Here is a 14296-nt window from a genome sequence, read left to right on the forward strand (position 1 = left end):
CCATTTCAAGCAGGAAAAAACATCAAAGATGAAAAAACATAAGGGAAAAAAAAAAGTGAACAAAAGGATCCAAAGTGAACAAACGCATCATCAAATAAAAGTTACCACATAAAACCACAGCAGCCTCCGCTCATGGGAAGGCTGAATACCTCAATTCTGTGTTTGCTTCCAAATCTTGTGTCTCCATCCCCTCACTCTTGGGACCCATCCTTCTCTGTCATACCAAGCTGCTCCTGTTTTTTTTTTTTTTTTTTTTTTTTTTTTTCCCCCATTTCCTTTCCTTCACCTGACAAGGTTCTTTCAAACCTCGACTCTAGACGGGACAGCATCAGCTCACGAGTCCTAAAAACCTGCTCTGCTGCTCTTGCACATCTGCCCTTGTCACCATGTCATTTGCACTAGTTCATCTTCCATCTGCTTGGAAATCCACCAACATCACTGCACGACATAAAATAAAACAAAAATTTACCCCTTAACTCCAATTAATCAACAAGGTCATGGAATCAATCATCACAGATGATATGAAATCCTTCTTTTCTCCAACAACCTCATCTCAGATCAACAGTTTGGACTCACACCTGGTCTTTCTACCTTGGACATGCTGCAACTACTCACCCAACAACGGAAGGAGACCGTCAATGTCAGACATGAGATCAGGGCCTTCTCTCTGGACATATGTCGTGTATTTGTTCGTCTGGCATCCCACTTTCCTCTCTAAATCCCTCAACCTTCAGACAGGCAGGCTGCAGCCTCTTCCCTCTCTGCAGACCTGAATAAAATCACAAACTGGTCAAATCTGAAACTCTCACTACGTCTCTCCGAAAAGACAATCTGGAAAATCCTCCCATATACTTTCTCAACAATTCTCTCCAAGAAGTTCTGTCGCTCAAGCTCTTGGATCTCACTATCTGCCATTATCTTTCCAGGGAAAACCACATTTCCAAGCTGGCCTCCAAAGCTAATCGCAGACTGGGCATCCTCCGTCGTGCGAAGTCCTTTCTTGGCACGACTGAGCTTCTCACCACATAAAGATTTCATCTGCAGCTTGATGGAATACTGTTCTCCCCTCTGGGTTGGTGCACCTGCCTCACACCAAGCTCGGCTTCACGCTGTAGAAACCAAGGCTTTCAGAATCATTTTAATCTCCCACGATGAAGCTAACTCCGAGGGGGCCTTTCACTCACTCACCACAGGCAGGTTGGTGGTCTTTGTCTTCTACCGATTCCTCTCCGGCCAAGCTCCCCCAGATCTGTCTGTGCTATATCCACCTAATATTCCTGAAGGATGCACAAGGTCCAGCAGTGATCCTCTTCTGGTGAAACTACCAAAATGAAGACTCTCTGCTCACCTTCACTCTTTAATTCCTCATTTTTCCCCACCTCTGGACCAAACTCCCTCACTCAATTCAATCCCTCTCCTCCCTCCAGATCTTCAAAACAGCTGTTCACCACAACTTAATATCTTCCCCCATCCAAAACCTTGATCTTTTCTACCCCCGTTAATACACCCCAAATCCACCTTTTTCAAATACCCTGTTTTCTTTCCTGAAATCCCCTGTAGTGTCCATCTTGTTTTATACCGTGTACCCCACCCCAGCCCTCTCACTTCAACAGATCTCCCGATGTCTGTTTTCTACTGTTGCTGTGCTTTCCTCTCTCTTCCCCTCTTGTCTCCCGCTCACTGGCGTCACTAGGGGGGGTGCGGACCGCACCGGGTGACACTATCAGAGGGGGTGACACCAAATTTTTGCAGTGTCAAGGCTTTCCGATCTTGCGATATTATCAATTGAAAGCGAGTTGGCAAAAGGCATTGATTTCGATGAAGTGATTCACAAGTTCGCAGCTTTGAAGGCCAGGAAAGGAAAGTTCTGAATTATTCGAGATGTTCACAAAGTGCAAAAATGCTTGTGTATTTGTTCCTTTTTTATTTTTATGGTATTATTTCATTTATGCGTATATTTCCATATGCATTTGTCTACAAGTTCTACATTATTTGGGCCGTTATTGATTATGCAAACCTAATCCATTAATGTATCTCATGTAACAATAAATTTTAACGTTAAAATCAACATAATTTTGATGTAGTTCTTAAACGTTTTTACTTCGAATTCTATTGTTTTCTTACCGAATTTTCACTTTAACCACATGACAATATGTAAATGTAAATACATTTAGGCTGTGCGTATGATATTGTAATTTAAAGGTGTAATTTTAATTTTGCTAGTTATTTATGTCACTACTATTGCCATTACATTCAGTGATATACCTGGAATTACGATTTACGAGTAACATTAGTACAAAAAATATTACTAAGGATTCTGTATGGTCTGGTACAGGAGGAGGTCCATGTAGTCAGGTTCACTATGTTTTTCGTTCAAAATTTTTGGATTAGCAAAACTGTACATTTTTTGGAATATTCAGAGCATGAGGAATCCAAAAATTAATGTTGGCATTTGTATGGACCACTTTGCGAAAATGACATTCAGGATGAAGATCTGTAAAAGCATATTCCTGAATGGTATAGACCTAGTAGATCCTGTGTATAGGACTTATAGTTCAATCTGATACTAACCAGGCTGCTTTCTTGCAATATCATGTGTTATGTAATAATTATATCTATATATATAAAACACAGTTTGTGTGTGTGTAATGTTACCGATAGACTCCTAAACGGAGAGGCACACGTGCTTGATATTTGGCATAGACATGGCCATTGAGCCTGGGAAGGACATGGCCTACCTAAAAATATTTGACGAGATCCATATTTTTTGTTCATATTTACCTCAGCGCATTTCAGCGAGGAATATTATACACGGAATCTGAGCCGGTGGCAGAGCAGCGCGCCGATTCGCTCAGAGCGATCACGTGACGTTCCAGCCTTGCCGCCATAATCTCAGTTACGCGTTTGCACGTAATTCAGAGCGAAAAGCGATGGCGTTTTTTCACATTTCAGCGAGGAACATTGCCATTCACACCACATAGGTTTTTTTTTTCTTTCATCTTTAGATCCATATTTTTAGCCATAACGTAGCGAACATAGCGAGGAATATTATACACGGAATCTGAGCCGGTGGTAGAGCACCGCGCTGATTCACTCAGAGCGATCATGTGATGTTCCATCCTTGCCGCCATAATCTCACAGTTACGCGTTCGCACGTAATTCAGAGCGAAAAGCGATTGCGTTTTTTCACATTTCAGCGAGGAACATTGCCATTCACACCACATAGGTTTTTTTTTTCTTTCATCTTTAGATCCATATTTTTAGCCATAACGTAGCGAACGTAGCGTAACGTAGCGATCTTCGCTCAGGATCTTCGTCAGGTTCGCGAGCGAGTTAACCAAAACGTAAAAGTGAAAATATATCAAATGCTGTTTTGATGCTTTTTACTGCTGTTTTGATGCTTTTTCACTGCTGTTCTGATGCTTTTTCACTGCTGTTCTGATGCTTTTTCACTGCTGTTCTGATGCTTTTTCACTGCTGTTCTGATGCTTTTTTGCCGTTTTTTAAAATATAAAAATCTCATTTCAAAAAAAAAAAATCCAAAAAAATCTCACAATGATGACATGTAATTGTATATGTCATCAATCATCATTGTGTCTGACATATAATCCTGATGACATATAATCCTCCCCCTCCCCTTCCCCCCCCCCCCCCCCTCTCCTCCCATCCCCCTCCCCCCCTCTCCTCCCCTCCCCCTCCCCCTCCCCCACCCGGCAATGCCGGGCACTTCTGCTAGTCACAAATATAAAGACAATGGTTTTCAATTACCTTTGTTTGTTGCTTTTCTATAATCCTGAGCACTATTTTGAGGCCTTTTTTGGATTCCTTGACCCAGAAAACATAGGATTAGCATATTTAATTAAGCTTCTAGGTTGACTAGAAGCCGAGATAGCGCAAAATATGTACTTTATGGCGGCCATTTTCAAAATCCTAAATCTGTGTCTGTGTCTGTGCAACTGGCAACATTGATTTTCGGATTCTCCATGCTCTGATGATTCCAAAATTGTATAAGTTTGCTAATCTCCCAAAAATTTGAACGAAATTAGATTTGTTAACATAATGAACCTGACTAATGGGGGGGGGGGGGGGAGGGGGGTGACACCATGAGTTACCGCACTGGGTGACACCAACCCTAGTGACGCCACTGCTCCCGCTCCCTTTATTAGGTTTCGTGCATGTTTCTGTTTTTACGTGTGTTATGTGTCACCTCTTGCACAAACAAGCCTAGACTCTGTAAAAGAAGGGGGGGGGGAAATAAAAAATAAAAATAAAAAAAGGTTTTGCTTTCACTGCGCAGCTCAGTATTTAACGCTTTGGTTTAAACCTCCGCTAAAAATGAGCGAAATGAAACATTTTGAAAATTTCGAATTATTCTCACCCAGATTTCAACATCACCATAATTAACCCTTTGAGTACGGGATTTCTTTTTTTTGGCTTGATGCGATAAACTTGTTCCTTGGCCCATCCGCACAGGAAAGTCACAAGGCGTGAAATGTAGACTACAGAGAGGTCACTCATGAACAGAGACAGAGAGACAGAGGGACAGAGAGAGGGACAAGGAGAGGAGAGAGACAGACAGGGAGAGAGACAGACAGGGAGAGAGACAGACAGGGAGAGAGACAGACAGGGAGAGAGACAGACAGGGAGAGAGACAGACAGGGAGAGAGACAGACAGGGAGAGAGACAGACAGGGAGAGAGACAGACAGGGAGAGAGACAGACAGGGAGAGAGACAGACAGGGAGAGAGACAGACAGGGAGAGAGACAGACAGGGAGAGAGACAGACAGGGAGAGAGACAGACAGGGAGAGAGACAGACAGGGAGAGAGACAGACAGGGAGAGAGACAGACAGGGAGAGAGACAGACAGGGAGAGAGACAGACAGGGAGAGAGACAGACAGGGAGAGAGACAGACAGGGAGAGAGACAGACAGGGAGAGAGACAGACAGGGAGAGAGACAGACAGGGAGAGAGACAGACAGGGAGAGAGACAGACAGGGAGAGAGACAGACAGGGAGAGAGACAGACAGGGAGAGAGACAGACAGGGAGAGAGACAGACAGGGAGAGAGACAGACAGGGAGAGAGACAGACAGGGAGAGAGACAGACAGGGAGAGAGACAGACAGGGAGAGAGACAGACAGGGAGAGAGACAGACAGGGAGAGAGACAGACAGGGAGAGAGACAGACAGGGAGAGAGACAGAGACAGAGACAGGGAGAGAGAGACAGAGACAGGGAGAGAGAGACAGAGACAGGGAGAGAGAGACAGAGACAGGGAGAGAGAGACAGAGACAGGGAGAGAGAGACAGAGACAGGGAGAGAGAGACAGAGACAGGGAGAGAGAGACAGAGACAGGGAGAGAGAGACAGAGACAGGGAGAGAGAGACAGAGACAGGGAGAGAGAGACAGGGAGAGAGAGACAGAGACAGAGAGACAGAGACAGGGAGAGGGAGACAGAGACAGGGAGAGGGAGACAGACAGACAGACAGACAGAGACAGACAGAGACAGGGAGAGAGACAGAGAGACAGAGACAGAATTAAGGTTTGCAGCTGAAGGATCATTGGACTTTCCCATTACCCGAAAACGCATTTCCTTCTGTTAATCCTCAAACCATAAAAAGGTGCATGATACCGTTACGTAAATTACTTAAAAAATAAAAACGATTTTTAAAAGCCCTTACTGCTTACATCGGAAACTCCGAATTCACCAAGAGTCACCCGGCTCCTCATTTCGTCAATTCGACTCTTCCCCGCCATGGTCTCCGTGACCAAGCGAGCTCCACCAATCACAATGCTTATTCAATCACCGCTCGGCGCTCTCTCTCCCCTCCACTGCGTGCGCCATTTCCGCCTTGCGTATGAAGAACGAGGATGTCGAGCGGCACATGCTTTTGAAACACCAACAACCTTGTTTTGTTTTATATATAACGAGATACTTGCTCATTTTAAACTTATCGTAGTTTTTATACGCGTGTATTATAAAAAATAGACGTTTTAGACAAACTGAGGTAAATGCAGGACTGCACACAACAGAGAACAGCTGACTCAATCGACAAAGGCTATACACCGCATATCAAGATATCACCAGTTAAAATAGTACAATTATTATTTCATGCAATAAAACCGAACAAAAAAAAGATTATGAAGATAATCTAATTATATAAACCTCAATTCGTGTTTGTTTGCTTACATATATGATTCAAAAACGAAAAAGAAAACTATTAAACCAAATGTAACCAAATTTTCCACGTTTCCTCAGGGTACCCCCAAGTTTGATTTCTGCCGCGGTCGCATATCTGCGGGAGAGGGTTCGGGTTAGGGAGAATACCCCAATTCTTTCAGTACTAGGGCATGCCCGTACTATATCTATATCTAAAATTATATCCCCCCCCTCTATTTACATGAAATGGTTTGGTCCAAAGCGAACGGCTTGCGAGTACGGTGACAATCCCCCCCCTCTATTTACATGAAATGGTTTGGTCCATTCGCAAAGCCAAAGCGAACGGCAGTTACGAATCGCAGTTACGATGAATCGCAAAGTAGTTTTAATTAGTTTTAAAACATAGTTTAACGCCAACATAGTTTGCCAACGTGAAATAAATGAATACGCTCTCAAATGTGCCGTCCGAGGCAGAGTCTGTTCGCCACGTTCGGCACACGTGATAACTCGCTGCTCTCTGATTGGTTGAATCGTTTTTTGGACATAGCTCGGTAACTACTTGTCCGATTAATATGAAACCTTGAAAAGGCACATCCTCGGGTCCCCAGCAATATACCTGGCAAGTTTCAAGTATATCGGACCGGTAGTTGTCGAGAAACAGCGGTCGCATACACACACACACACACACACAGACAGAGATTAGTGGAATTATAGATAGATGAATGCGTATCGTATAGCGCCGCCCGGTGCAGGTACCCGGTATTACACCGAATGGTTGAAACCAAAACATCCAACACTGATCTGCGCAGCGAAGCGGAAATGATTTTACATCGTGATTGCACAATCAAGGACCAGGTTTAGAGGTTTTGATGTTCTCATTTGTCATGTCTTTATTCTGGAGTTCTTTTAAACATGGATAACCACCGAGTTATAAATATGTATTCTGTTTTCTTCTTCTTCGTTTCCGGCCACATTATTCCTACGTTATTGAGGTTTGTGGAACAGTGAAGGCGTTAATGAAACAAATCCACAGACCCATGCCGTGCACTATTAGTATTAGAATACCGCAACACCCCCTGGATGGTACCTGCAGACGGGGCATGCCCCCGCAGAGCTTTTGAATGGCCGTCTGCTAAAAATCAAACTTTCCACGTCGGTCAAACTGCTCAAACCGCATGTTGTCCCAGGCAGCAAAATCAAAAGGCAAAAGTGGTAATCAGCTCACCGCACTTCAGACAGGTCAGACAGTTCGATTTCGAGCAACAGATAAATGGGTCCCAGGGCAAGTCATTCACGAGCATGCCGGGCATGAAGCGACATCATTCAGACACCATTGGGCAAATAATTCTGGCGCAATCGTAAACATGTGATTTCAGCCAGCAGCACAGGCAATAGGGAACATGCCGACCCCTACCTGAAAGCACAGACTCCCTGTTCCCAATCTGACCCATACCTGAAAGCACAGACTCCCTGTTCCCAATCTGACCCCTACCTGAAAGCACAGACTCCCTGTTCCCAATCTGACCCATACCTGAAAGCACAGATTCCCTGTTCCCAATCTGACCCCTACCTGAAAGCACAGACTCCCTGTTCCCAATCCGACCCCTACCTGAAAGCACAGACTCCCTGTTCCCAATCCGACGCCTACCTGAAAGCACAGACTCCCTGTTCCCAATCCGACCCCTACCTGAAAGCACACACTCCCTGTTCCCAATCCGACCCCTACCTGAAAGCACAGACTCCCTGTTCCCAATCCGACCCCTACCTGAAAGCACAGACTCCCTGTTCCCAATCCGACGCCTACCTGAAAGCACAGACTCCCTGTTCCAAATCCGACCCCTACCTGAAAGCACAGACTCCCTGTTCCCAATCCGACCCCTACCTGAAAGCACACACTCCCTGTTCCCAATCCGACCCCTACCTAAAAGCACACACTCCCTGTTCCCAATCCGAGCCCTACCTGAAAGCACAGACTCCCTGTTCCCAATCCGAGCCCTACCTGAAAGCACAGACTCCCTGTTCCCAATCCGACGCCTACCTGAAAGCACAGACTCCCTGTTCCTAGAGTCCCTGTATAAAGAGAGTTGCGCCATGCGCTGACCCGAGATTTCTGGTCACGTGATTTCGTGGCGCCATTTTGTGTCTAACTTCACCGTGCGTGAACGTCAGCTTGGTACGGGAATGTTGTTTATTGCCAAACAAAATGACTGGTTGTTCTGCTTTTGGTTGTTCAAACCAATCTGGGAAATATAAGATGTATAGATTTCCAAGTGATAAAGTCAGAAGACAAATTTGGGAAGCGAAAGTCAGACGAAAGAGCTGGAAAGCGATCGACTCCTCGAGACTCTGCCAGGTAGGCCCACGCTGCTTGATGATCGATGTTCAAAAGCAATTCTATCTGCTCGGTTTTTTTTTGGTTGTCTGTCCGTTGAAAACCCTTTTAAAGGGAAGTGATTTGTGTTTGTTTATAATCTTCAAGGAGCTGACCAAAAATGCATTTCCGTGGGAAGAACCCTGCTCAATTTTTTTCGGGTAGTCCTAGCGGACCGCATATTGTCATCGATTGATGAAATGTCCCGGTACAGTGACATTGCCTGGTCTGCGGTTGGGTAGTCTGCGGGCAATGTCACTGTACTTTTTCAGAGGGAATTAATTTTGATTTTATAGGGGTGGGAAACCCATGGTCCGTTTTGTTTTCAGTTGTCTGTCCGTCCATTCAAAACGTATTCCGAGGCAAGTTATTTTTTTGGTTTAAAATCTTTAGCCTAATCGGCAATCATAAAAGCAATTTTAGGGGGGGACCTGCTCAATTTTTTTGCGGGTTGTGCAGCCAAGTCGCCAGCTATGAAACATATTAATCGATCAGGCAATATCCATCAGAGTTCTGGGCAAGGGTGTAGTAATAAATGAACGTTTCAATCTTACTAGATGCCGATGACGTTTTCCTTATGTCAGAGACAGAAGCTGACTTGCAGCTTGTTAAATCATTACAATGGAAATTGAATATAAATGTCGATAAAACTAAAGTTGTACACTATAGAAATATGGCAATACCACGTACAGAATTTGTTTTAAGTGTGTTAGACTATATGTCGGCTGGAAGTCCTACACCGGAATTGCTCTCGGCACCCTTTAAAAAATATTGGATATGCCCACACTCCTTTCTAAAAGTTATTAAAATTCAGAGAACGACAGCATTGGTTTGTCTTACTTATAATGTTAGCTCTTATATGCAGTGTTGGCTTGTAATATGCATTGCCATACCACTTTTAATATCACCACACAGCTCTTTTTCACGGCAATAGCTGAGTTTTTGACAAAACAAATATCACCTGTATGTAATAATAAGACTAAATATGTGTAGTAAATTTTTTTTTAGCAGGTTTAGAATATATCACCCCATATCGCGAATGTACATGTATATCTAATCCGACACACTTAGACACAAAATGGCGTCCAAATTTGAGTTGACACAACTCTCTATATACAGGGACTCTACCTGTTCCCAATCCGACCCCTACCTGAAAGCACACACTCCCTGTTCCCAATCCGACCTCTACCTGAAAGCACACACTCCCTGTTCCCAATCCGACCTCTACCTGAAAGCACAGACTCAGTACTTATTTATTTTCTTTCTCATCTGGGCAAAATCTCAGGCACCTTTTGAGCTCGGAAGCTGATATTTGGACAAGAGTGACCAAGTGATTTGGCTGTAAAGGGTATTTTTGATCTATTGATAAATTAATTAATTACGTTTCAAAAAGTTCCACATTCGAATAAAACAGTGGTGCTTTTGGTATGCTAATAGAGTCTAATAGCATACCAAAAGCACCACTGTTTTATCTGAATGTGGAACTTTTTGAAACATAATTATTAATTTAATATTAATTATCTATCTATAATTCCACTAATCTCTGTGTGTATGTTTGTATGTATGTTTGTATGTATGTTTGTCTGTGACCGCTGTTTCTCGACAACTACCGGTCCGATATACTTGAAACTTGCCAGGTATATTGCTGGGGACCCGAGGATGTGCCTTTTCAAGGTTTTAAATTAATCGCAGAAGTAGTTACCGAGCTATGTCCAAAAAACGATTCAACCAATCAGAGAGCAGCGAGCTATCACGTGTGCCGAACGTGGCGAACAGACTCTGCCTCGGATGGCACATTTGAGAGCGTATTCATTTATTTCCCGTCGGCAAACTATGTTGCCGTTAAACTATGTTTTAAAACTAATTAAAACTAATTTGCGATTCATCGTATTCATCGCTTCACATTTGCGACAGTGAAGACTTCACTTCCGGCAGCCAATCACAGAACGCGTTGTTGCGAGCCCGAGAGCCTGCGCCATTACGGTTCGTAATTCGATTTCTTCCGGAGAAAATAATAATTTCTCGATTTCTTATGCGCATTATTTCTCCCAATTCAGTCAGAGCGAAGGGCGGAAGCGAAGAGCGTTGTTTTTTTTGTTTACGGGCGTACGGGCGGGGTAGAGCGTACGGGTAGCGTTTTTTTTTTTTTTTGGCAAGGAACGGGCACCCACGTACGGGCATGCCCTAGTTTAATATAATGTTGATATAATTTAATATAATATATATAATATTAATATTATATTTATATTATTATATTTAATTATATTATATAATAATATAATAATAATAATAATAATATAATTATATTATATTATATTTAATATTAATATAAATAATATTAATATTAATATATAATAATATATATAATAATATAATTTAATATAATATATAAAATATAATAATAATAATTTAATATTAATAATAGTAATGAAAACGAATATATATATATTTTTTGTATACAGAGTCGATGCTCGTGAAAGAGCTAACATTTATCAAACAAACAAATCAAACAAACAAGCAAACAAAGTATATAAAAAGGGGAGCAGTCGACAAGATGGGGAGAGAAGGGGAGGAAGCACACAAACACAACATTTGAGAGCAGGGACATCGGGAGATGTGTGGGAGGGAGAGGGCCTGGGGGAGGGGGGGGGGCAGGATAGGTATATAATGCAAGGACACCAAGGACTTCCATAAAAGAAGTCGGCACCTCAAAAAGTGGATTTGGGGTGAAATTAGCGGGGGCAGAAAAGATCAAGGTTTTGGATGGGGGAAGATAAGAGATGGTGGTGAACAGCCGTTTTAAAGACCTGGAGGGAGGAGTGGGATTGAAGAGAGTGAGGGAGTTTGTTCCAGAGGTGGGAGAAAAGAGGAATGAAGGAGTGAAGGTAAGCAGAGAGTCTTGATTTTGGCAGTTTAACCACAAGAGGGTTGCTGGCAGATCTTGTGCGACCTGTAGGAACATTTGGGCGACAGAGCCCAGAGAGAGCTGGGGGAGCAAGGCCGGAGAGGAGTCCGTAGAAGACGGAAAGACCACCAACCTGCCTGCGGTGAGTAAGTGAAAGGCCCTCGGAGATAGCGTCATCGCGGGAGATTCCAATGATTCTGAACGCTTTGGTTTCAACAGCGTGAAGCCGATCTAGGTGTGAGGCAGGAGCACCAGCCCAGAGGGGGGAACAGTATTCCATTGAGCTGCGGATGAAAGCCTTGTATGTGGTGAGCTCAGGTGTGCCAAGGAAGGACTTCGCACGACGGAGGATGCCCAGTCGGCGACTGGCTTTGGAGGCCAGCTTGGAAATGTGGTTTTCCCAGGAAAGATCATGGCAGGTAGTGAGACCCAAAAGCTTGAGTGACAGAACTTCTTGAAGAGGATTGTTGAGAAAGTGGATGGGAGGGTTGTCCACTCGGTCTTTTCGGAGAGACATCGTAAGAGTGTGAGATTTGTCAGGATTGAAAGACATGTTCCACTTGTTTGCCCAGTTTGTGATTTTGTCCAGGTCTGCAGAGAGTGAGGAGGCTGCAGACTGCCGATCTGAGGGAAGAGGAATGGAGCTACAGAGAGTGGAGACGTCAGCAAAGAGATAGAGAGGATTTTCAAGAGTCAGAGAGATCATTGATGAAGACCAGAAAAAGCACAGGGCCCAGAACACTGCCTTGACAATTATTAATTAATGATTAATTAATTAATTAATGACAACAGAATTAGACAATTGATTAAGAAATTAATTATTTCATTATTACTTGCAAAATCGAAGATTTTTCAAGTATATTGATCGGTTGTGTTTGTGATTCTGTCTGTCTGTTTGTTTGTCAGTGGCCTACAGGTCACAATTTTCAACCGATCTTCACCAAACTTCCCCAAATGGTAGAGTTTGTCAAAAGCCAGAAGCCTATTGTTTTTGGGGTCAATAGGTCAAAAGGTCAACATAGGCCAAAGGTCACCAAATTTGCTAAATTTCTAAAATCCCCAATTTTCATCCGATTGACTTGAAATTTGAAGACCACTTGCATATCTGGTCACTGAATTCAACCACCAAGTATTTTTGAGGTCAACATAGGCCAAAAGCTCAACATAGGCCAAAAGGTCAACATAGGCCAAATTCCTAAAATCCTCATTTTTCATCCAATTGACTTGAAATTTGAAGAGGACTTGCATATCTGGTGACTGATTCAACCACCAAGTATATTTGAGGTCAACATAGGCCAAAAGCTCAACATAGGCCAAAAGGTCAACATAGGCCAAATTTCTAAAATCCTCATTTTTCATCCAATTGACTTGAAATTTGAAGACCACTTGCATATCTGGTCACTGAATTCAACCACCAAGTATTTTTGAGGTCAACATAGGCCAAAAGCTCAACATAGGCCAAAAGATCAACATAGGCCAAATTTCTAAAATCCTCATTTTTCATCCAATTGACTTGAAATTTGAAGAGGACTTGCATATCTGGTGACTGATTCAACCACCAAGTATATTTGAGGTCAACATAGGCGAAAAGGTCAACATAGGCCTCATCACATGCATTAACTTGTCAGGTGCATATTGTATGTTCGCATGTCAAGTGATAGGTCCCCACGGTCATCTGTGATTTGCATACAGGTCGGTGATTAAACCACGTGGATGTTCGCATGGATGTTGTTTAAAACCACGTGGATGTTTAAAACCGCCACGAGGAGTATATGTTATCGGTCCTTTCATCCATCTGTGAGAGGGAGGAGTGGGTCAAGGGGACTAAACAGAAGGGCATTAAAGCGAATTCAAACTTACAGGTGCAAACCCAAAAGAGCTTCATGAGTTCGGAAGGCAGGTATGCTACAAGGCAGGTATGCTACAAGGCCGTAAAGACCAATGAAAATTTGGTACAACGGACCAACGGGCCCCCTAGTATATTTAAATAAAGAAGTTTTTTTATTTAGTACCTCAGGTAAGGGCTGATAGGATGGCCTGGAGATGTGCACACGCGCCTCGAACCTGTTCAATCCTGGGTTCGAATCCCGACAGAGCTATAGACTGTAATCAAGGTATTTCCCAGGTAGGGAGATGCATCAGTGTGTGCACCGTCCCTCGGATGGACGTTAAGCTGGACATCCTGTCGACCCGTACGAGTTATTCCGTTGTTTTTCCACATTACCTGGTGTGTTTCCTGGAGTTGACGAAAGAAGATAAAGCTTTGGGGCCGGATAAACATCCGGGAGTGTTGAAGGAGATGGCAGGGCAGGTAACCATTATGTTAACATATATAACGACGTCATGCCTGTCTGTGCTGCTAACATGAGCACGTGTCATTAATGTATTATAGAGCTACCTTTGCTCGTACCACGTGATGATCGCCATTTAGATTGTTCAGAGCAACATCAGCCACGTCACTGATCCACCCAATCGGACTTCACCTGGTTGGAAGCATCCAGAATTTTTCAAACCTTCACGTCTTCCAGTGTGTGAATACTTTTTGTAAACATGAGATAATTCACTAAATCTGGATATTAAACGGTTCAAAGTCCGTCTCGCATCTGGACCTTGTTGTATTCGGCATTCCACACGGGACTTTGTGTCATGTCCATCACCTGGACCTTGTTGTGTTCGGCATTCCACACGGGACTTTGTGTCATGTCCATCACCTGTATTGTTATAATATCATTCCCGAGACAAAATGTCCAACGCATTGACATATCGAGGTTTCGGGACAAGCTTCATCACCTCAATTATTTGGCCATGAAACGATTGAAAGCACAATAAGTCAACCGTTCGTGGTTTATTTTAACTGTTAACGA

General features: G+C 43.3%; 1 protein-coding gene across 1 annotated transcript in view; it reads right to left on the reverse strand.

The window, feature by feature from the left end:
• POLR1C (RNA polymerase I and III subunit C) overlaps positions 1 to 5869 on the reverse strand; it is a 54520-nt gene extending 48651 nt beyond the window's left edge. Inside the window, exon 1 of the mRNA XM_068132703.2 lies at positions 5685 to 5869. Coding sequence (XP_067988804.1) covers positions 5685 to 5753 — 69 coding nt within the window. The 5' untranslated portion in view covers positions 5754 to 5869. The remainder of the gene's footprint in view (positions 1 to 5684) is intronic.
• Positions 5870 to 14296: the final 8427 nt, after the last annotated feature.

The sequence above is a fragment of the Myxine glutinosa genome, chromosome 12, assembly GCF_964187855.1.
Source record: "Myxine glutinosa chromosome 12, kmMyxGlut1.1, whole genome shotgun sequence".
Classification (NCBI taxonomy): domain Eukaryota; kingdom Metazoa; phylum Chordata; class Myxini; order Myxiniformes; family Myxinidae; genus Myxine; species Myxine glutinosa.